At 39.4% G+C, this 24771-nt stretch overlaps 1 protein-coding gene across 12 annotated transcripts in view; it reads left to right on the forward strand.

The window, feature by feature from the left end:
- The window catches only part of DOCK3 (dedicator of cytokinesis 3), a 405644-nt gene that overhangs the window by 99234 nt on the left and 281639 nt on the right, over nucleotides 1–24771 (forward strand). For all 12 annotated transcript variants that reach the window (XM_067754576.1, XM_067754570.1, XM_067754573.1 and 9 more), the window contains exon 4: nucleotides 8512–8567. In XM_067754576.1, coding sequence (XP_067610677.1) covers nucleotides 8512–8567 — 56 coding nt within the window. The remainder of the gene's footprint in view (nucleotides 1–8511; nucleotides 8568–24771) is intronic.

Below are 24771 nucleotides of genomic sequence, written 5' to 3' on the forward strand. Positions count from 1 at the left end.
ATCAGTAATAAAAAACCTCCCAACGAAGAAAAGTTCAGGGCCAGATGACTTCACTGGTGAATTCTACTAAACTTTAAAGAAGAATTAATACCAGTCCTTCTCAAACTATTCCAAAAATTGAAGAGGAGGGAACACTTTCAGATTCATTTCATGAGGCTAGCATTACTCTGATACCAAAGCCACATAAGGACAGTGTAGGAAAAGAAAAATACGTGTCATTACTCCTGATGAATATAGATGCAAAAACTCTCAACAAAATATTAGCAGTTTTAATAGCACATGAAAAGGGTCATACACCATAATTAAGTGGGATTAATGCAAGGGACGCAAGGATGGTTCAACATTCACAAATCAGTGAATGTGCTATACTGCATCAATAGAATGAAAGATAAAAATCATATGATCATCTCAATATATGCAAAGTTTTTTGACAAAATACATCCTTAAATGAATAAAACTGAAAACAAATTGGGTTTAGAAGGAACACACCTCAATCTAATAAAGGCCATATGTGATAAGCCCACAGCTAATGTCATACTCAGTGGTGAAAGTTGAAAACTTTTCCTCTAAGATGAGGAACAAGACAAGGGTGCCCACTCTCACCACGCCTATTCAACATAGTACTGGAAGTCCTAGCTAGAGCAGTCAGGTAAGAAAAGGAAATAAAAGGCATCAAAATGAGTAAAGAAGTAAAATTTTATTTGTTTGCATATGATATATAGAAAATCCTAAAGATTCCCCCAAGAAACAGAACTAATCAATACATTCAGTAAAATTGCAGGATATAAAATGAACACAGAGAATTTAGTTGTGTTTTTATGCACTATCAATGAAATATCTGAAAAAGAAATAAAGGAAACAATCCCATTCACAGTAGCATCAGAATAATCAAATACTTGGGAATAAATTTAACCAAGGAGGTGAAAGATCTGTACACTGAAAACTGTAAAATGCATTACTGTAGTCCAGCTGCTGATGGGTTTGTGTGGTATAGATTGAGTTTATTACTGATAGTGGTGTGGGCCAAAGAGTATTTAAAAAATACGCCATCTTCTGCTCACCCGCCGGGGCGGGCGGGTCTGGGAGCTGAGGCTCAGGCTTCGGTCAGAGCGCAGGGAGAGGACTGGGGTTGGCGGCGTGAACACAGCCTGCAGGGGTTAGTGCACCACGGCTAGCCGGGAGGGAGTAGGGAGTATGGGGAAACGTCTGTACCTGCCGAAGAGGCAAGAGACTTTTCCTTCCCATTTTGTTTCCTGGTGCGGGAGGAGAGGGGATTAAGAGCGCTGCTTAAAGGAGCTCCAGAGACGGGTGCGAGCCGTGGCTAAAAGTGCGGACCCCAGAGACGGGCATGAGACGCTAAGGCTGCTGCTGCCACCACCAAGAAGCCTGTGTGCGAGCACAGGTCACTATCCACACCCCACTTCCGGGGAGCCTGTGCAGCCCGCTACTGCCAGGGTCCCGGGATCCAGGGACAACTTCCCCGGGAGAACGCACGGCGCGCCTTAGGCTGGTGCAACGTCACGCCGGCCTTTGCAGCCGCAGGATCGTCCCGCACTCCGTACCCCTCCCTCCTCCCCCCCGCCACCCCCGGCCTGAGTGAGCCAGAGTCCCCGAAGCACCTGCTCCCGTAACCCCGTCCTGTCTGAGCGAAGAACAGACGCCCTCCGGCGACCTACATGCAGAGGTGGGGCCAAATCCAAAGCTGAGCCCCGGGAGCTGTGAGAACAAAGAAGAGAAAGGGAAATCTCTCCTAGCAGCCTCAGAAGCAGCAGATTAAAGCTCCACAATCAAGTTGATGTACCCTGCATCTGTGGAATACATGAATAGACAATGAATCATCCCAAATTGAGGAGGTGGACTTTGAGAGCAAGATTTATGATTTTTTCCCCTTTTCCTCTTTTTGTGAGTGTGTATGTGTATGCTTCTGTGTGAGATTTTGTCTATATAGCTTTGCTTCCACCATTGTCCTGGGGTTCTATCTGTCCATTTTTTTCTTTAAAAAAATTTTTTTTCTTAATAATTATTTTTATTTTAATAACTTTATTTTATCTTACTTTATTTTATTTTATCTTCTTTCCTTCTTTCTTTCCTTCCTTCCCTCCTTCTTTCCTTCTTTCCTCTCTCCCTTCCTTCCTTCCTTCCTTCCTTCCTTCCTTCCTTCCTTCCTTCCTTTCTTTCTTTCTTTCTTTCTTTCTTTCTTTCTTTCTTTCTTTCTTTCTTTCTTTCTTCTTTTTCTCCCTTTTATTCTGAGCCGTGTGGTTGAAGGGCTCTTGATGCTGCAGCCAGGAGTCAGTGCTGTGCCTCTGAGGTGGGAGAGCCAACTTCAGGACACTGGTCCACAAAAGACCTCCCAGCTCCACATAAGATCAAATGGCAAAAATCTCCCAGAGATCTCCATCTCAACACCAGCACCCAGCTTCACTCACCGACCAGCAAGCTACAGTGCTGGACACCCTATGCCAAACAACTAGCAAGACAGGAACACAACCCCACCCATTAGCAGAGAGGCTGCCTAAAATCATAATAAGTCCACAGACACCCCAAAACACACCACCAGATGTGGACCTACCCACCAGAAAGACAAGATCCAGCCTTATCCACCAGAAGACAGGCACTAGTCCCCTCCACCAGGAAGCCTACACAACCCACTGAACCAACTTTAGCCACTGGGAGCAGACACCAAAAACAACGGGAACTACGAACCTGCAGTCTGCAAAAAGGAGACCCCAAACACAGTAAGATAGGCAAAATAGAAGACAGAAAGACAACAGCAGATGAAGGAGCAAGATAAAAACCCACCAGACCTAACAAATGAAGAGGAAATAGGCAGTCTACCTGAAAAAGAATTCAGAATAATGATAGTAAAGATGATCCAAAATCTTGGAAATAGAATAGACAAAATGCAAGAAACATTTAACAAGGACCTAGAAGAACTAAAGATGAAACATGCAACGATGAACAACACAATAAATGAAATTAAAAATACTCTAGATGGGATCAATAGCAGAATAACTGAGGCAGACGAACGGATAAGTGACCTGGAAGATAAAATAGTGGAAATAACTACTGCAGAGCAGAATAAAGAAAAAAGAATGAAAAGAACTGGGTACAGTCTTAGAGACTTCTGGGACAACATCAAATGCACCAACATTTGAATTATAGGGGTTCCAGAAGAAGAAGAGAAAAAGAAAGGGACTGAGAAAATATTTGAAGAGATTATAGTTGAAAACTTCCCTAATATGGGAAAGGAAATAGTTAATCAAGTCCAGGAAGCACAGAGAGTCCCATACAGGATAAATCCAAGGAGAAATACGCCAAGACACATATTAATCAAACGGTCAAAAATTAAATACAAAGAAAACATATTAAAAGCAGCAAGGGAAAAACAACAAATAACACACAAGGGAATCCCCATAAGGTTAACAGCTGATCTTTCAGCAGAAACTCTGCAAGCCAGAAGGGAGTGGCAGGACATATTTAAAGTGATGAAGGAGAAAAACCTGCAACCAAGATTACTCTACCCAGCAAGGATCTCATTCAGATTTGATGGAGAAATTAAAACCTTTACAGACAAGCAAAAGCTGAGAGAGTTCAGCACCACCAAATCAGCTTTACAACAAATGCTAAAGGAACCTCTCTAGGCAAGAAACACAAGAGAAGGTAAAGACCTACAATAACGAACCCAAAACAATTAAGAAAATGGGAATAGGAACATACATATCGATAACTACCTTAAATGTAAATGGACTAAATGCTCCCACCAAAAGACACAGAGTGGCTGAATGGATACAAAAACAAGACCCATATATATGCTGTCTACAAGAGACCCACTTCAGACCTAGAGACGCATACAGACTGAAAGTAAGGGGATGGAAAAAGATACTCCATGCAAATGGAAACCAAAAAAAAGCTGGAGTAGCAGTTCTCATATCAGACAAAATAGACTTTAAAATAAAGACTATTAGAAGAGACAAAGAAGGACACTACATAATGATCAAGGGATCGATCCAAGAAGAAGATATAACAATTGTAAATATTTATGCACCCAACATAGGAGCACCTCAATACATAAGGCAAATACTAACAGCCATAAAATGGGAAATCGACAGTAACACATTCATAGTAGGGGACTTTAACACCCCACTTTCACCAATGGACAGATCATCCAAAATGAAAATAAATAAGGAAACACAAGCTTTAAATGATATATTAAACAAGATGGACTTAATTGATATTTATAGGACATTCCATCCAAAACCAACAGAATACACATTTTTCTCAAGTGCTCATGGAACATTCTCCAGGATAGATCATATCTTGGGTCACAAATCAAGCTGTGGTAAATTTAAGAAAATTGATATTATATCAAGTATGTTTTCCGACCACAACACCATGAGACTAGATATCAATTACAGGAAAAGATCTGTAAAAATTACAAACACATGGAGGCTAAACAATACACTACTTAATAACGAAGTGATCACTGAAGAAATCGAAGAGGAAATAAAAAAATACCTAGAAACAAATGACAATGGAGACACGATGACCCAAAACCTATGGGATGCAGCAAAAGCAGTTCTAAGAAGGAAGTTTCTAGCAATACAATCCTACCTTAAGAAGCAGGAAACATCTCGAATAAACAGCCTAACCTTGCACCTAAAGCAATTAGAGAAAGAAGAACAAAAAATCCCCGAAGTTAGCAGAAGGAAAGAAATCATAAAAATCAGATCAGAAATAATTGAAAAAGAAATGAAGGAAATTATAACAAAGATCAATAAAACTAAAAGCTGGTTCTCTGAGAAGATAAGCAAAATTGATAAACCATTAGCCAGACTCATCAAGAAAAAAAGGGAGAAGACTCAAATCAACAGAATTAGAAATGAAAAAGGAGAAGTAACAACTGGCACTGCAGAAATACAAAAGATCATGAGAGATTACTACAGTCAACTCTATGCCAATAAAATGGACAACCTGGAAGAAATGGAAAAATTCTTAGAAATGCACAACCTGCCAAGACTGAATCAGGAAGAAATAAAAAATATGAACAGACCAATCACAAGCACTGAAATTGAAACAGTGATTAAAAATCTTCCAACAAACAAAAGCCCAGGACCAGATGGCTTCACAGGCAAATTCTATCAAACATTTAGAGAAGAGCTAACACCTATCCTTCTCAAACTCTTCCAAAATATAGCAGAGGGAGGAACACTCCCAAACTCATTCTACGCGGCCACCATCACCCTGATACCAAACCAGACAAGGATGTCATAAAGAAAGAAAACTACAGGCCAATATCACTGATGAACATAGATGCAAAAATCCTCAACAAAATACTAGCAAACAGAATCCAACAGCACATTAAACGGATCATACACCATGATCAAGTGGGGTTTATTACAGGAATGCAAGGATTCTTCAGTATATGCAAATCAATCAACGTGATACACCATATTAACAAATTAAAGGAGGTAAACCATATGATCATCTCAATAGATGCAGAAAAAGCTTTCGAGAGAATTCAACACCCATTTATGATAAAAACCCTGCAGAAAGTAGGCATAGAGGGAACTTTCCTCAACATAATAAAGGCCATATATGACAAACCCACAGCCACCATCGTCCTTAATGGTGAAAAACTGAAACCATTTCCACTAAGATCAGGAACAAGACAAGGTTGACCAGTCTCACCACTCTTATTCAACATAGTTTTGGAAGTTTTAGCCACAGCAATCAGAGAAGAAAAGGAAATAAAAGGAATCCAAACCAGAAAAGAAGAAGTAAAGCTGTCACTGTTTGCAGATAACATGATACTATACATAGAGAATCCTAAAGATGCAACCAGAAAATTACTAGAGCTAATCAATGAATTTGGTAAAGTGGCAGGATACAAAATTAATGCATAGAAATCTCTAGCATTCTTATACACTAATGATGAAAAATCTGAAAGTGAAATTAAGAAAACACTCCCATTTACCACTGCAACAAAAAGAATAAAATATCTAGGAATAAACCTACCTAAGGAGACAAAAGACCTGTATGGAGAAAATTATAAGACACTGATGAAAGAATTTAAAGATGATACAAACAGATGGAGAGATACACCATGTTCTTGGATTGGAAGAATCAATATTGTGAAAATGATTCTACTACCCAAAGCAATCTACAGATTCAATGCAATCCCTATCAAACTACCACTGGCATTTTTCACAGAACTAGAACAAAAAATTTCACAATTTGTATGTAAACACAAAAGACCCAGAATAGTCAAAGCCATCTTGAGATAGAAAAACGGAGCTGGAGGAATCAGACTCCCTGACTTCAGACTATACTACAAAGCTACAGTAATCAAGACAGTATGGTACTGGCACAAAAACAGAAATATAGATCAATGGAACAGGATAGAAAGCCCAGAGGTAAACCCATGCACATATGGTCACCTTATCTTTGATAAAGGAGGTAGGAATGTACAGTGGAGAAAGGACAGCCTCTTCAATAAGTGGTGCTGGGAAAACTGGACAGGTACATGTAAAAGTATGAGATTAGATCACTCCGTAACACCATACACAAAAATAAGCTCAGAATGGATTAAAGACCTAAATGTAAGGCCAGAAACGATCAAACTCTTAGAGGAAAACATAGGCAGAACACTCTATGACATAAATCACAGCAAGGTCCTTTTTGACCTACCTCCTAGAGAAATGGAAATAAAAACAAAAATAAACAAATGAGACCTAATGAAACTTCAAAGCTTTTGCACAGCAAAGGAAACCATAAACAAGACCAAAAGAGAACCCTCAGAATCAGAGAAAATGTTTGCAAATGAATCAATGGACAAAGGATTAATCTCCAAAATTTATAAGCAGCTCATTCAGCTCAATAACAAAAAAACAAACAACCCAATCCAAAAATGGGCAGAAGACCTAAATAGACATTTCTCCAAAAAAGATATACAGACTGCCAACAAACACATGAAAGAATGCTCAACATGATTAGTCATTAGAGAAATGCAAATCAAAACTACAATGAGATATCACCTCACACCAGTCAGAATGGCCATCATCAAAAAATCTAGAAAGAATAAATGCTGGAGAGTGTATGTAGAAAAGGGAACACTCTTGCACTGCTGGTGGGAATGTGAATTGGTACAGCCACTATGGAGAACAGTATGGAGGTTCCTTAAAAAACTACAAATAGAACTACCATATGACCCAGCAATCCCACTACTGGGTATATACCCTGAGAAAACCATAATTCAAAAAGAGTCATGTACCAAAATTTTCTTTGTAGCTCTATTTACAATAGCCCGGAGATGGAAACAACCTAAGTGTCCATCATCGGGTGAATGGATAAAGAAGATGTGGCACATATATACAATGGAATATTACTCAGCCATAAAAAGAAACGAAATTGAGGTATTTGTAATGAGGTGGATGGACCTGGAGTCTGTCATACAGAGTGAAGTAAGTCAGAAAGAGAGACAGGTACCGTATGCTAACACATATATATGGAATTTAAGAAAAAAAAATGTCATGGAGAACCTAGGGGTAAGACAGGAATAAAGACACAGACCTACTAGAGAACGGATTTCAGTATATGGGGAGGGGGAAGGGTAAGCTGTGACGAGGCGAGAGAGTGGCATGGACATATATACACTACCAAGCGTAAGATAGATAGCTAGTGGGAGGCAGCCGCGTAGCACAGGGAGATCAGCTCTGTGCTTTGTGACCACCTGGAGGGGTGGGATAGGGAGGGTGGGAGGGAGGGAGATGCAAGAGGGAGGAGATATGGGAACATATGTATATGTATAACTGATTCACTTTGTTATAAAGTAGAAACTAACACACACACACACAAAAGAAATAAAAAATAAAAAATAGGCCATCTGTGTTTTATTTCAAGGGAGTTTTATACACCAGGAAAAAGAGTGAAACATTGATTGGAAAACTTATTTGTTTCCTAAAACAATACATTTTTTATCCCTTAGGAATTGAAATCAAATTATGGCAGATACCAAAGTGGAAACCGTTTGGAAAGAGTAAAAGAAGAAATATTTATAAAAGCTCCCAGATTGATTTATTCTTGTGAATACAAATGTTACCCAGAATGTGAGAATTCTTTCTCTAGCTCAGAGCTGGATAATCTGTAAATTGTTTGTTAGATGATGATGTCGTTTTGTAGATACATGTCAAGCTCTGTACGTTAAGTCTATATCCTAAGAGTGATTTGATGAATATTTCTAAAACTTAAAGAAAATTGATTTTTGGTGGTTGCTTAACATCACAGTTGTTTTTTCCCTGAGGATAGACTGTGATTGCAAATGACAGTGAAGTTCCTGTTGAATATAGTTTGTGCAACTTTGTATTCTTAATATGTAAAGTGGTTGCTACATTAAAAGATGTACTGTGTTTTTGATAGAGTAGTTCCATGCTGAAATCTGGCTGCTATTTTAGTCTATATGAGATGTTAATCACAAATTACTTTTTCTAATGGAAAACCTTTTCTCTTTTACAGGGGATCTTTCCTGCAAATTACATTCATTTGAAAAAAGCAATTGTCAGTAATAGGGGGTGAGTAGTTGGCTTTACTAAATTTATTTATAATTTTTATTGGTTGCAGAGGAAGGCTGTTTTCTTTTTGGTTCATAGTATAAAATATGTTATTGGCATGTTTTCCTGCAAAAAATATACCTGTTTTATCATATATAATTCTGAGGACATAATTTTATCTTAAAATACTGACAACTTTAACCTCTTTTCCTGTATACTGGAAAGGTAATTTGTTACAAATTTTAAAAACAATTATGCATGCAGCATGTTTTTTAAAAATGATGTACTATTTTGAGAATAGTCCTTGATGAGAGTTAGTGATAAATCTGTCATTTTGTTTCTGTATGTGAAAGTGAGGGAGACTTTTAAAATCTTTTCTTTCTGCAAATAGAAATTGAAAAAACTGTAAAGGCATACCTAAGGATAAAAGGACAGTGTAGAAAATGGGTATGTAGTTTGGTCACAAATTTGTGAAACATAAGCAATTTCTGAATAGAGGAGAGACGAATTGTAAATATATCAAAATGTTAACATTTGTTGTTTTTGCATGTTCAGATTTTGGGTGATTTAAAAAAATTCTTTACTGTCATGTCTTATTTTTAAAAGTAATAGGTATTATTATTAGATTGTGATTTTTTATTTTAAAATTCATCATTTTAAATATAAAATTTAAGGTACTGTCTAACTATGTAGCTTTTGGTACTAGAAATTATGTTTTTGACCAGAGGTTGAGTTAGCATCAGAGTATCCTTCTGGTAAGTTAGGGTTTAGTCAGGAAAAGAGAAACTTATGAGTCACTTTATGAAATAGAATCTAATATAGGGAATTTTAGACACATATTTGAAGAGTGAAAGAAAAAAAGGAGGAAATACTGATATAACCCAGAATAATCACTGCATTAAAGCATTCTATACTCTAATGTCTGGGAATACAAAAGATAATAGATTGGGGATACCGGAACCCAGGAACTGCTCAATATTTTAGTATATACATCTTAAGAAAAAGTACATTCTCTAACATAATCACAGTATAATTATTACACTCAGGAAATGTAACATTGATATAATAGTACTATAAAATATATAGTCCATATTCAGATGTCTCCCTAATTGTCCCATGAATGTCCTTACTAGCTGTTTTCGTTTGGTTGGTTTTTTGGGGGTCGGGGGTGTGTGGTCCAGGATCCAATCAAGAATTAAATATTACATTTTATCATTGTCATGTCATAAACTCTTTTAATTTAGAACAGTTCTCCAGCCTTGGTTTTCATTTTTCTTTTCATGGCATTGACTTTGTTGAAGTGCCCAGGTCAGTTGTTTTGCAAAATGTCCCTCAATTTGTATTTGTCTGTTTCCTCATGGTTAGATTCAGCTTAAGCATCTTAGATAGCAATACTACATGGGTGGTGGTGTGCATTAAAATGGTCAAATTTCTCCTGGATATCTTCCCAATGCTTGGTTAGATCAGCAGGACTGGGACTTGGGGCTCTACCTTAGCAAATATCAACCAGGAGTTGAGGGCCTCTCAGTCAGAGAACATGCATTGTGTTTCTATCATGTACCTTCTTCATTGCATCCTGCCATACTCGGGAGCATAACTGTGCTCTCAGTGCTTCCTAGGGTATATCATCTGCTTCTTCAAAAACTTGTGCCATTTGTACTGAAGTACTTCTTGTTTTATTTGGTTGACACGGAGTGAAATTGCTTGAATAATCCATCTGTGGGAATGTTTTTACGGGAACTTTAAAATTTTTCATATTTTCAGTTATCTTTTTTTTTTTTTTTCTTCCATCCCCTCACTTTCAGTCTGTATGTGTCCCTAGGTCTAAAGTGGGTCTCTTGTAGACAGCATATATATGGGTCTTGTTTTTGTAGCCACTCAGGGAGCCTGTGTCTTTTGGTTAGAGCATTTAATCCATTCAGGTTTAAGGTAATTATTTTTTTTTTAACATCTTTATTGCAGTATAATTGCTTTACAATGGTATGTTAGTTTCAGCTTCACAACAAAATGAATCAGTTATATATATACATATATTCCCATATCTCTTCCCGCTTGCGTCTCCCTCCCTCCCACCCTCCCTATCCCACCCCTCCAGGCGGTCACAAAGCACCGAGCTGATCTCCCTGTGCTATGCGGCTGCTTCCCACTAGCTATCTACCTTACGTTTGGTAGTGTATATATGTCCATGCCTCTTTATCGCTTTGTCACCGTTTACCCTTCCCCCTCCCCATAGCCTCAAGTCCATTCTCTAGTAAGTCTGTGTCTTTATTCCTGTTTCAACCCTAGGTTTTTCATGACATTTTTTTTTTTAAATTCCATATATATGTGTTAGCATACGGTATTTGTCTCTCTCTTTCTGACTTACTTCACTCTGTATGACAGACTCTAGGTCTATCCACCTCATTACAAATACCTCAATTTCGTCTCTTTTTATGGCTGAGTAACATTCCATTGTATATATGTGCCACATCTTCTTTATCCATTCATCCGATGATGGACACTTAGGTTGTTTCCATCTCTGGGCTATTGTAAATAGAGCTGCAATAAACATTTTGGTACATGACTCTTTTTGAATTATGGTTTTCTCAGGGTATATGCCCAGTAGTGGGATTGCTGGGTCATATGGTAGTTCTATTTGTAGCTTTTTAAGGAACCTCCATACTGTTCTCCACAGTGGCTGTATCAATTTACATTCCCACCAACAGTGTAAGAGGGTTCCCTTTTCTCCACACCCTCTCCAGCATTTATTGTTTCTAGATTTTTTGATGATGGCCATTCTGACTGGTGTGAGATGATATCTCATTGTAGTTTTGATTTGCATTTCTCTCATGATTAGTGATGTTGAGCATTCTTTCATGTGTTTGTTGGCACTCTGTATATCTTCCTTGGAGAAATGTCTATTTATGTCTTCTGCCCATTTTTGGATTGGGTTGTTTGTTTTTTTGTTATTAAGCTGCATGAGCTGCTTATAAATTTTGGAGATCAATCCTTTGTCAGTTGCTTCATTTGCAAATATTTTCTCCCATTCTGAGGGTTGTCTTTTGGTCTTCTTTATGGTTTCCTTTGCTGCGCAAAAGCTTTTAAGTTTCATTAGGTCCCATTTGTTTACTCTTGTTTTTATTTCCATTTCTCTAGGAGGTGGGTCAAAAAGGACCTTGCTGTGATTTATGTCATAGAGTGTTCTGCCTATGTTTTCCTCTAAGAGTTTGATAGTTTCTGGCCTTACATTTAGGTCTTTAATCCATTTTGAGCTTTTTTTTGTGTATGGTGTTAGGGAGTGATCTAATTTCATACTTTTACATGTACCTGTCCAGTTTTCCCAGCACCACTTATTGAATAGGCTGTCCTTTCTCCACTGTACATTTCTGCCTCTTTTGTCAAAGATAAGGTGACCATATGTGCGTGGGTTTATCTCTGGGCTTTCTATCCTGTTCCATTGATCTATCTTTCTGTTTTTGTGCCAGTACCATACTGTCTTGATAACTGTAGCTTTGTAGTATAGTCTGAAATCTGGGAGCCTGATTCCTCCAGTTCCTTCTTTCGTTCTCAAGATTGCTTTGGCTATTCGGGGTCTTTTGTGTTTCCATACAAATTGCAAAATTTTTTGTTCTAGTTCTGTGAAAAATGCCAGTGGTAGTTTGATAGGGATTGCATTGAATCTATAGATTGCTTTCGGTAGTAGAGTCATTTTCACAATGTTGATTCTTCCAATCCAAGAACATGGTATATCTCTCCATCTATTTGTATCATCTTTAATTTCTTTCATCAGTGTCTTATAATTTTCTGCATACAGATCTTTTGTCTCCTTAGGTAGGTTTATTCCTAGATATTTTATTCTTTTTGTTGCAATGGTAAATGGGAGTGTTTTCTTGATTTCACTTTCAGATTTTTCATCATTTGTATATAGGAATGCCAGAGATTTCTGTGCATTAATTTTGTATCCTGCCACTTTACCAAATTCATTGATTAGCTCTAGTAGTTTTCTGGTAGCATCTTTAGGGTTCTCTATGTATAGTATCATGTCATCTGCAAACAGTGACAGCTTTACTTCTTCTTTTCCGATTTGGATTCCTTTTATTTCCTTTTCTTCTCTGATTGCTGTGGCTAAAACTTCCAAAACTATGTTGAATAAGAGTCGTGAGAGTGGGCAACCTTGTCTTGTTCCTGATCTTAGTGGAAATGCTTTCAGTTTTTCACCATTGAGGATGATGTTTGCTGTGGGCTTGTCATATATGGCCTTTATTATGTTGAGGAAAGTTCCCTCTATGCCTACTTTCTGCAGGGTTTTTATCATAAATGGGTGTTGAATTTTGTCAAAAGCTTTCTCTGCATCTATTGAGATGATCATATGGTTTTTCTCCTTCAGTTTGTTAATATGGTTTATCACATTGATAGATTTGCGTATATTGAAGAATCCTTGCATTCCTGGAATAAACCCCACTTGATCATGGTGTATGATCCTTTTAATGTGCTGTTGGATTCTGTTTGCTAGTATTTTGTTGAGGATTTTTGCATCTATGTTCATCAGTGATATTGGCCTGTAGTTTTCTTTCTTTGTGACATCCTTGTCTGGTTTTGGTGTCAAGGTGATGGTGGCCTCGTAGAATGAGTTTGGGAGTGTTCCTCCCTCTGCTATATTTTGGAAGAGTTTGAGAAGGATAGGTGTTAGCTCTTCTCTAAATGTTTGATAGAATTCGCCTGTGAAGCCATCTGGTCCTGGGCTTTTCTTTGTTGGAAGATTTTTAATCACAGTTTCAATTTCAGTGCTTGTGATTGGTCTGTTCATATTTTCTATTTCTTCCTGATTCAGTCTTGGCAGGTTGTGCATTTCTAAGCATTTGTCCATTTCTTCCAGATTGTCCATTTTATTGGCATAGAGTTGCTTGTAGTAATCTCTCATGATCTCTTTTATTTCTGCAGTGTCAGTTGTTACCTCTCCTTTTTCATTTCTAATTCTATTGATTTGAGTCTTCTCCCTTTTTTTCTTGATGAGTCTGGCTAGTGGTTTATCTATTTTGTTTATCTTCTCAAAGAACTAGCTTTTAGTTTTATTGATCTTTGCTATTGTTTCCTTCATTTCTTTTTCAATTATTTCTGATCTGATTTTTATTATTTCTTTCCTTCTGCTAGCTTTGGGGTTTTTTTTGTTCTTCTTTCTCTAATTGCTTGAGGTGCAAGGTTAGGTTGTTTATTCGAGATGTTTCCTGCTTCTTAAGGTGGGCTTGTATTGCTATAAACTTCCCCCTTAGAACTGCTTTTGCTGCATCCCACTGGTTTTGGGTCGTTGTGTCTCCATTGTCATTTGTTTCTAGGTATTTTTTGATTTCCTCTTTGATTTCTTCAGTGATCATTTCGTTATTAAGTAGTGTATTGTTTAGCCTCCATGTGTTTGTAATTTTTACAGATCTTTTCCTGTAATTGATATCTAGTCTCATGGCGTTGTGGTCAGAAAAGATACTTGATACAATTTCAATTTTCTTAAATTTACCAAGGCTTGATTTGTGACCCAAGATATGATCTATCCTGGAGAATGTTCCATGAGCACTTGAGAAAAATGTGTATTCTGTTGTTTTTGGATGGAATGTCCTATAAATATCAATTAAGTCCATCTCGTTTAATATATCATTTAAAGCTTGTGTTTCCTTATTTATTTTCATTTTGGATGATCTGTCCATTGGTGAAAGTGGGGTGTTAAAGTCCCCTACTATGAATGTGTTACTGTCGATTTCCCCTTTTATGGTTGTCAGTATTTGCCTTATGTATTGAGGTGCACCTATGTTGGGTGCATAAATATTTACAATTGTTATATCTTCCTCTTGGATCGATCCCTTGATCATTATGTAGTGTCCTTCTTTGTCTCTTCTAATAGTCTTTGTTTTAAAGTCTATTTTGTCTGATACGAGAATTGCTACTCCAGCTTTCTTTTGGTTTCCATTTGCATGAAATACCTTTTTCCATCCCCTTACTTTCAGTCTGTATGTGTCTCTAGGTCTGAAGTGGGTCTCTTGTAGACAGCAAATATATGGGTCTTGTTTTTGTATCCATTCAGCCAATCTGTGTCTTTTGGTGGGAGCATTTAGTCCATTTACATTTAAGGTAATTATCGATATGTGTGTTCCTATTCCCATTTTCTTAATTGTTTTGGGTTCGTTATTGTAGGTCCTTTCCTTCTTTTGTGTTTCTTGCCTAGAAAAGTTCCTTTAGGAGTTGTTGTAGAGCTGGTTTGGTGGTGCTGAACTCTCTCAGCTTTTGCTTGTCTGTAAAGGTTTTAATTTCTCCATCAAATCTGAATGAGATCCTTGCTGGGTAGAGTAATCTTGGTTGCAGGTTTTTCTCCTTCAACACTTTCAATATGTCCTGCCACTCCCTTCTGGCTTGCAGAGTTTCTGCTGAAAGATCAGCTGTTAACCTTATGGGGATTCCCTTGTGTGTTATTTGTTGTTTTTCCCTTGCTGCTTTTAATATGTTTTCTTTGTATTTAATTTTTGACCGTTTGATTAATATGTGTCTTGGCGTATTTCTCCTTGGATTTATCCTGTATGGGACTCTCTGTGCTTCCTGGACTTGATTAACTATTTCCTTTCCCATATTAGGGAAGTTTTCAACTATAATCTCTTCAAATATTTTCTCAGTCCCTTTCTTTTTCTCTTCTTCTTCTGGAACCCCTATAATTCGAATGTTGGTGGTTTAATGTTGTCCCAGAGGTCTCTGAGACTGTCCTCAGTTCTTTTCATTCTTTTTTCTTTATTCTGCTCTGCAGTAGTTATTTCCACTATTTTATCTTCCAGGTCACTTATCCGTTCTTCTGCCTCAGTTATTCTGCTATTGATCCCATCTAGAGTACTTTTAATTTCATTTATTGTGTTGTTCATCGTTGCTTGTTTCATCTTTAGTTCTTCTAGGTCCTTGTTAACTGATTCTTGCAATTTGTCCATTCTATTGTCCATTCTATCTCCAAGATTTCGGATCAACCTTACTACCATTATTCTGAATTCTTTTTCAGGTAGACTGCCTATTTCCTCTTCATTTGTTAGGTCTGGTGGGTTTTTATCTTGCTCCTTCATCTGCTGTGTGATTTTCTGTCTTTTCATTTTGCTTATCTTACTGTGTTTGGGGTCTCCTTTTTTGCAGGCTGAAGGTTCGTAGTTCCTGTTGTTTTTTGTGTCTGTCCCCAGTGGCTAAGGTTGGTTCAGTGGGTTGTGTAGGCTTCCTGGTGGAGGGTACTAGTGCCTGTGTTCTGGTGGATGAGGCTGGATCTTGTCTTTCTGGTGGGCAGGTCCACGTCTGGTGGTGTGTTTTGGGATGTCTGTAGATTTATTATGATTTTGGGCAGCCTCTCTGCTAATGGGTGGGGTTGTGTTCCTGTCTTGCTAGTTGTTTGGCATAGGATGTCCAGCACTGTAGCTTGCTGGTCGTTGAGTGAAGCTGGGTGCTGGCGTTGAGATGGAGATCTCTCGGAGATTTTTGCTGTTTGATATTATGTGCAGCTGGGAGGCCTCTTGTGGACCAGTGTCCTGAAGTTGGCTCTCCCACCTCAGAGGCACAGCACTGAGTCCTGGCTGCAGCACCAAGAGCCTTTCATCCACAGGGCTCCTTAATTTGGGATGATTCGTTGTCTATTCAGGTATTCCACAGATGCAGGGTATATCAAGTTGATTGTGGAGCTTTAATCCGCTGCTTCTGAGGCTGCTGGGAGAGATTTCCCTTTCTCTTCTTTGTTCTCACAGTTCCCAGGGGCTCAGCTTTGGATTTGGCCCCGCCTGTGCGTGTAGGTCGCCGGAGGGCATCTGTTCTTTGCTCAGACAGGACGGGGTTAAAGGAGCCGCTGATTCGGAGGCTCTGGCTCACTCAGGCCGGGGGGTAGGGAGGGTCACGGAGTGCGGGGCGGGCCTGCAGCGGCAGAGGCCGGCGTGATGCTGCAGCCTGAGGCGCGCCGTGCGCTCTCCCGGGGGAGCCGTCCCTGGATCCCGGGACCCTGGCAGTGGCGGGCTGCACAGGCTCCCCGGAAGGGCGTGTGGCTAGTGACCTGTGTTTGCACACAGGCCTCCTGGCGGCGGCAGCAGCGGCCTTAGCGTCCCATGTCCGTCTCTGGGCTCCGCACTCTTAGCCGCGGCTCGCGCCCGTCCCTGGAGCTCTCTCAAGCAGCGTTCTTAATCCCCTCTCCTCGTGCACCAGGAAACAAAGAGGGACGTAAAAGTCTCTTGCCTCTTCGGCAGGTCCAGACCCCTCCCCGGACTCTCTCCCGGCCAGCCGCGGCGCACCAACGCCCTGCAGGCTGTGTTCACGACGCCAACCTCAGTCCTCTCCCGGCGCTCCGACAAAAGCCGGAGCCTCAGCTCCCAGTCCCGCCCGCCCCGGCAGGCGAGCAGACAAGCCTCTCGGCTGGTGAGTGCCGGTCGGCCCGATCCTCTGTGCTGGAATCTGTCCGCTTTGCCCTCCGCACCCCTGTTGCTGTGCTCTCCTCCGCGGCTCCCAAGCTCCCCCACTCCGCCTCCCGAAGTCTCCACCCGCGAAGGGGCTTCCTAGTGTGTGGACACTTTTCCTCCTTCACAGCTCTCTCCCACTGGTGCAGGACCCGTCCCTATCCTTTTGTCTCTGTTTAGTTTTTTCTTTTGCCCTAACCAGGTACGTGGGGGGTTCCTTGCCTTTTGGGAGGTCTGAGGTCTTCTGCCAGCGTTCAGTAGGTGCTCCGTAGGAGTTGTTCCACGCGTAGATGTATTTCTGGTGTATCTGTGGAGAGGAAGGTGATCTCCGTGTCTTACTCTTCCGCCATCTTCCCAAGGGCTTCTTCCACAACCCAAATGCCCCAGTTTTATGTCAGGTCCTAGGTTTACGTCAGGTACCCGGTAATACATCAGGTGTCACGGTTTACATCCGGTACCCGGTTTTAGGTCAGGTGCAAAGTTAGGCGCCGGCTTTAGGTCAGTCTCCCGACTTTCAGCCGTGGTTTTAAGTGAGGTTCAGTAGCAGTTTTTGCTGTGCTTCATGTTGGTCTTCTTTCAGGGAGCTTCAAGTAGTGAATCAGGCCTTCATCCTCTTCTCACTTGGAGCACTTTTCATCCCTGTTCTCCCTCTACATCACTAGTAGCTTTTGACTCCAGAGCCTAGAAGTGCTATGATTTCACCCTAGTTCACTGCTCTGTTTTTTTCTGTTCTGTTGCTGCTCTATTGAGGTGTTAATTTTATTTTGGAGTTCAGAAATACATTTGGTTTTCTATTTCATATTTTCTCCGCTGGGTATTGGGAGGTTAGGAAATATGTCGAAGCATGAACTCATGGAGCTATTTGGACAAGAAGTCTTTGTGAAATATATTTTTAAAGTACAATATGAAACCTAACTCATTTTGACATTGTTTATTTTAGATATGCTTTGGCAATTTGTAAGTAATGAAAATTAAAAGATTAAGTAAGAGTGAACAATAGCTGCCATTTATTAAATATCCTGTATACTGGGCTTTGTAATTGACATTTTATACCCATTATATCACACTTGAGAATTCCAGATGAGAAAATAGGATTATTTGTTTACTTCACATGAGGTGGGCAAGGATTTGAGAGTTAAATACCTTTGCCAACACATGGCAAGGAAGTAGGGAAAGTAGGAATTGAGGCCAAGTTATCCTACCCTAATGATCATGCTCTCAGCTACATTTCTGTGCAATATACATTGAATTAAAGGATCGTCTCTTTTCACTACCAAATTTCATTTCTAACAAACTCTTGTTTTTTTTCACGGTAACAGTAGTGTTTTATTTTTTATAAATTGCATGCACATCCATAAACCTAATAAATAGGTTTTGTCTATTTTTTTTTATACAGTAGGTTCTTATAGTCATCAGTTTTATACACATCAGTGTATACATGTCAATCCCAATCACCCAATTCATCACACCACCCCCCCACCCACCTGTGGCTTTCCCCCCTTGGTGTACATACGTTTGTTCTCTACATCTGTGTCTCAACTTCTGCCCTGCAAACCGGTTCATCTGTACCATTTTTCTAGGTTCCACATATATGCGTTAATATACGATATTTGTTTTTCTCTTTCTGACTTACTTCACTCTGTATGACAGTCTCTGGGTCCATCCACGTCTCTACAAATGACCCAATTTCGTTCCTTTTTATGGCTGAGTAATATCCCATTGTATATATGTACCAATCTTCTTTATCCATTCGTCTGTCGATGGGCATTTAGGTTGCTTCCATGACCTGGCTATTGTAAATAGTGCTGCAATGAACATTGGGGTGCATGTGTCTTTTTGAATTGTGGTTTTCTCAGGGTATATGCCCAGTAGTGGGATTGCTGGATCATATGGTAATTCTATTGTTAGTTTTTTAAGGAACCTCCATACTGTTCTCCATAGTAGCTGTATCAGTTTACATTCCCACCAACAGTGGAAGAGAGTTCCCTTTTCTCCACACCCTCTCCAGCATTTGTTGTTTGTAGATTTTCTGATGAAGCCCATTCTAACTGGTGTGAGGTGATACCTCATTGTAGTTTTGGTTTGCATTTCTCTAATGATTAGTGATGTTGAGCAGCTTTTCATGTGCTTCTTGACCATCTGTATGTCTTCTTTGAAGAAATGTCTATTTAGGTCTTCTGCCCATTTTTGGATTGGGTTGTTTGTTTTTTTAATATTGAGCTGCATGAGCTGTTTATATATTTTGGAGATTAATCCTTTGTCCATTGATTTGTTGGCAAATATTTTCTGCCATTCTGAGGGTTGTCTTTTCGTCTTGTTTATGGTTTCCTTTGCTGTGCAAAAGCTTTTAAGTTTCATTAGGTCCCATTTGTTTATTTTTGTTTTTATTTCCATTACTCTAGGAGGTGGATCAAAAAAGATCTTGCTGTGATTTATGTCAAAGAGTGTTCTGCCTATGTTTTTCTCTAAGAGTTTTATAGTGTCCGGTCTTACAGTTAGGTCTCTAATCCATTTTGAGTTTATTTTTGTGTATGGTGTTAGGGAGTGTTCTAATTTCATTCTTTTACATGTAGCTGTCCAGTTTTCCCAGCACCACTTATTGAAAAGACTGTCTTTTCTCCATTGTATATCCTTGCCTCCTTTGTCATAGATTAGTTGACCATAGGTGTGTGGGTTTACCTCTGGGCTTTCTGTCTTGTTCCATTGATCTCTGTTTCTGTTTTTGCACCAGTACCATCTTGTCTTGATTACTGTAGCTTTGTAGTATAGTCTGAAGTCAGGGAGTCTGATTCCTCTAGCTCCGTTTTTTTCCCTCAAGACTGCTTTGGCTATTTGGGGTCTTTTGTGTCTCCATACAAATTTTAAGATTTTTTGTTCTAGTTCCATAAAAAATGCCATTGGTAATTTGATAGGGATTGCATTGAATCTGTAGATTGCTTTGGGTAGTATAGTCGTTTTCACAATATTGATTCTTCCAATCCAAGAACATGGTGTATCTCTCCATCTGTTGGTATCACCTTTAATTTCTTTCATCAGTGTCTTATAGTTTTCTGCATACAGGTCTTTTGTCTCCCTAGGTAGGTTTATTCCTAAGTATTTTATTCTTTTTGTTGCAGTGGTAAATGGGAGTGTTTCCTTAATTTCTCTTTCAGATTTTTCATCATTAGTGTATAGGAATGCAAGAGATTTCTGTGCATTAATTTTGTATCCTGCAATTTTAGCGGATTCATTGATTAGCTCTAGTAGTTTTCTGGTTGCATCTTTAGGATTCTCTATGTATAGTATCATGTCATCTGCAAACAGTGGCAGTTTTACTTCTTCTTTTCCAATTTGTATTCCTTTTATTTCTTTTTCTTTTCTGATTGCCGAGGCTAGGACTTCCAAAACTATGTTGAATAATAGCGGTGAGAGTGGACATCCTTGTCTTGTTCCTGATCTTTGAGGAAATGCTTTCAGTTTTTCACCATTGAGAATGATGTTTGCTGTGGGTTTGTCGTATATGGCCTTTATTATGTTGAGGTTGTTTCCCTCTATGCCCACTTTCTGGAGAGTTTTTATCATAACTGGGTGTTGAATTTTGTCAAAAGCTTTTTCCGCATCTATTGAGATGATCATATGGTTTTCATTCTTCAATTTGTTAATATGGTGTATCACATCGATTGATTTGCATATATTGAAGAATCCTTGCATCCCTGGGATAAATCCTACTTGATCATGGTGTATGATCCTTTTAATGTGTTGTTGGATTCTGTTTGCTAGTATTTTGTTGAGGATTTTTGCATCTATGTTCATCAGTGATATTGGCCTGTAGTTTTCTTTCTTTGTGACATCCTTGTCTGGTTTTGGTATCAGGGTGATGGTGGCCTCATAGAATGAGTTTGGGAGTGTTCCTTCTTCTGCAATTTTTGGAAGAGTTTGAGAAGGATGGGTGTTAGCTCTTCTCTAAATGTCTGATAGAATTCACCTGTGAAGCCATCTGGTCCTGGGCTTTTGTTTGTTGGAAGATTTTTAATCACAGTTTCAATTTCATTACTTGTGATTGGCCTGTTCATATTTTCTATTTCTTCCTGGTTCAGTCTTGGAAGGTTATACTATACCTTTCTAAGAATTTTTCCATTTCTTCCAGGTTGTCCATTTTATTGGCATAGAGTTGCTTGTAGTAGTCTCTTAGGATGCTTTGTATTTCTGCGGTGTCTGTTGTAACTTCTCCTTTTTCATTTGTAATTTTATTGATTTGAGTCCTCTCCCTCTTTTTCTTGATGAGTCTGCCTAATGGTTTATCAGTGTTGTTTATCTTCTCAAAGAACCAGCTTTTAGTTTTATTGATATTTGCTATTGTTTTCTTTGTTGCTATTTCATTTATTTCTGCTCTGATCTTTATGATTTCTTTCCTTCTGCTAAGTTTGGGTTTTGTTTGTTCTTCTTTCTCTAGTTCCTTTAGGTGTAAGGTTATATTATTTATTTGAGATTTTTCTTGTTCTTTTTTTAAAATTAATTAATTAATTAATTTATTTTTATATTTGGCTGTGTTGGGTCTTCGTTTCTTTGCGAGGGCTTTCTCTAGTTGCGGCAAGTGGGGGCCACTCTTCATCGCGGTGCACGGGCCTCTCACTATCGCGGCCTCTTTTGTTGCAGAGCACAGGCTTCAGATGCGCAGGCTCAGTCGTTGTGGCTCACGGGCCTAGTTGCTCTGCGGCATGTGGGATCTTCCCAGACCAGGGCTCGAACCCGTGTCCCCTGCATTGGCAGGCAGATTCTCAACCACTGCGCCACCCGGGAAGCCCTTTTCTTGTTTCTTGAGGTAGGCTTGTATAGCTATAAACTTCCCTCTTAGAACTGCTTTTGCTGCACCCATAGGTTTTGGATTGTCGTGTTTTCATTGTCATCTGTCTCTAGGTATTTTTTGATTTCCTTTTTGATTTCTTCAGTGATCTCTTGGTTATTTAGTAACATAGTGTTTAGCCTCCATGTGTTTGTGTTTTTTACGTTTTTTCCCCTATAGTTCATTTCTAATCTCATAACGTTGTGGTCAGAAAAGATGCTTGATATGATATCAGTTTTGTTAAATTTACTGAGGCTTGATTTGTGACCCAAGATGTGATCTATCCTGGAAAATGTTCCGTGCGCACTTGAGAAGAAAGTGTAATGTGCTGTTTTTGGATGGAATGTCCTATAAATATCAATTAAATCTGTCTGATCTATTGTGTCATTTAAAGCTTCTGTTTCCTTATTTATTTTCATTTTGGATGATCTGTCCATTGGTGTAAGTGAGGTGTTAAAGTCCCCCACTATTATTGTGTTACTGTCCATTTCCTCTTTTATAGCTGTTAGCAGTTGCCTTATGTATTGAGGTGCTCCTATGTTGGGTGCATATATATTTATAATTGTTATATCTTCTTCTTGGATTGATCCGTTGATCATCATGTAGTGTCCTTCCTTGTCTCTTGCAACATTCTTTATTTTAAAGTCTATTTTATCTGTTATGAGTATTGCTACTCCAGCTTTCTTTTGATTTCCATTTGCATGGAATATCTTTTTCCATCCCCTCACTTTCAGTCTGTATGTGTCCCTAGGTCTTAAATGGGTCTCCGGTAGACAGCATTTATATAGGTCTTGTTTTTGTATCCATTCAGCCAACCCGTGTCTTTTGGTTGGAGCATTTAATCCATTCACGTTTAAGGTAATTATTGATATGTATGTTCCTATTACCATTTTCTTAATTGTTTTGGGTTTGTTTTTGTAGGTCCTTTTCTTCTCTTGTGTTTCCCACTTAGAGAAGTTCCTTTAGCATTTGTTGTAGAGCTGGTTTGGTGGTGCTGAATTCTCTTAGCTTTTGCTCTTCTATAAAGCTTTTGATTTCTGCATTGAATCTGAGTGAGATCCTTTCCAGGTTGGGTAATCTTGGTTGTAGGTTCTTCCCTTTCATCACTCTAAGTATATCATGTCACTTCCTTCTGGCTTGTAGAGTTTCTGCTGAGAAATCAGCTGTTAACCTTATGGGAGTTCCGTTGTATGTTATTTGTCATTTTTCCCTTATTGCTTTTAATAATTTTTCTTTGTCTTTAATATTTGCCAATTTGATTAGTATGTGTCTTGGCGTGTTTCTCCTTGGGTTTATCCTGTATGGGACTCACTGCGCCTCCTGGACTTGGGTATATGTATATATTTTATATATATATTTTTTTTCGACTATAATCTTTTCAAATATTTTCTCGGGTCTTTCTGTCTCTCTTCCGCTTCTGGGACCTCTATAATGCGAATGTTGTTGTGATTAATGTTGTCCCAGAGGTCTCTTAGGCTGTCTTCATTTCCTTTCATTCTGTTTTCTTTATTCTGTTCTGCAGCAGTGAATTCCACCATTCTGTCTTCCAGGTCACTTATCTGTTCCTCTCCCTCAGTTATTCTGCTACTGATTCCTTCTAGTGTAGTTTTCATTTCAGTTATTGTATTGTTCATCTCTGTTTGTTTGTTCTTTAATTCTTCTAGGTCTTTGTTAAACATTTCTTGCATCTTCTCGATCTTTGCCTCCATCGTTTTTCCGAGGTCATCTTCACTATCATTATTCTGAATTCTTTTTCTGGAAGGTTGCCTATCTCCACTTCATTTTGTTGTGTTCTGGGGTTTTATCTTGTTCCTTCATCTGGTACATAGCCCTCTGCCTTTTCATGTTGTCTATGTTTCTGTTTATGTGGTTTTCGTTCCACAGGCTGCCGGATTGTAATTCTTCTTGCTTATGCTGTCTGCCCTCTGGTGGATGAGGCTATCTAAGAGGCTTGTGCAGGTTTCCTGATGGGAGGGACTGGTGGTGGGTAGAGCTGGGTGTTGCTCTGGTGGGCAGAGCTCAGTAAAACTTTAATCCTCTTGACTGCTGATGGGTAGGGCTGGGTTCCTTCCCTGTTGGTTGTTTGGCCTGAGACAACCCAGCACTGGAGTGTACCTGGGCTCTTTGGTGGGGCTAATGGCAGACTCTGGGAGGGCTCACACCAAGGAGTACTTCCCAGAACTTCTGCTGCCAGTTATCTTGTCCCCACGGTGAGCCACAGACACCCCCCACCTCTGCAGGAGACCCTCCAACACTAGCAGGTAGGTGTGGTTCAGTCTCCCTGGATTCAGTGCTCCTTCCCCTGGGTCTCGATGCGCACACTACTTTGTGTGTGCCCTCCAAGAGTGGAGTCTCTGTTTCCCCCAGTCCTGTCGAAGTCCTGCAATCAAATCCCACTAGCCTTCAAAGTCTGATTCTCTAGGAATTCCTCCTCCCGTTGCTGGATCCCCAGGTTGGGAAGCCTGACGTGGGGCTCAGAACCTTCACTCCAGTGGGTGGACTTCTGTGGTATAAGTGTTCTCCAGTCTGTGAGTCACCCACCCAGCAGTTATGGGATTTGATTTTGCTGTGATTGCGCTCCTCCTACCATCTCACTGTGTCTTCTCCTTTGTCTTTGGATGTGGGGTATCTTTTTTGTTGAGTTCCAGTGTCTTCCTGTTGATGATTGTCCAGCAGCTAATTGTGATTCTGGTGTTCTCACAAGAGGGAGTGAGAGCACATCCTTCTACTCCGCCATCTTGGTTCAGGCCTCTAACAAACTCTTTACTCTGCATGAATCCAGAATTTCTTTGGAAATTTGCTTATTAATTCACTTTATTTGGTTATTTTTCTTAGTGTTCTGACTACATTCTGCTTGGTCTGTGGAACCGTGTATTTATAAATAACACTGTATCTGAATTTTAAGAATTTTCAGGATACTGATTATATATTATAGACTAAGAAAAATACGTCAGTATTAGTATATACTTGGGTTAGTATA

This window comes from Pseudorca crassidens, chromosome 10, assembly GCF_039906515.1.
Source record: "Pseudorca crassidens isolate mPseCra1 chromosome 10, mPseCra1.hap1, whole genome shotgun sequence".
NCBI classification, from domain to species: Eukaryota; Metazoa; Chordata; class Mammalia; order Artiodactyla; family Delphinidae; genus Pseudorca; species Pseudorca crassidens.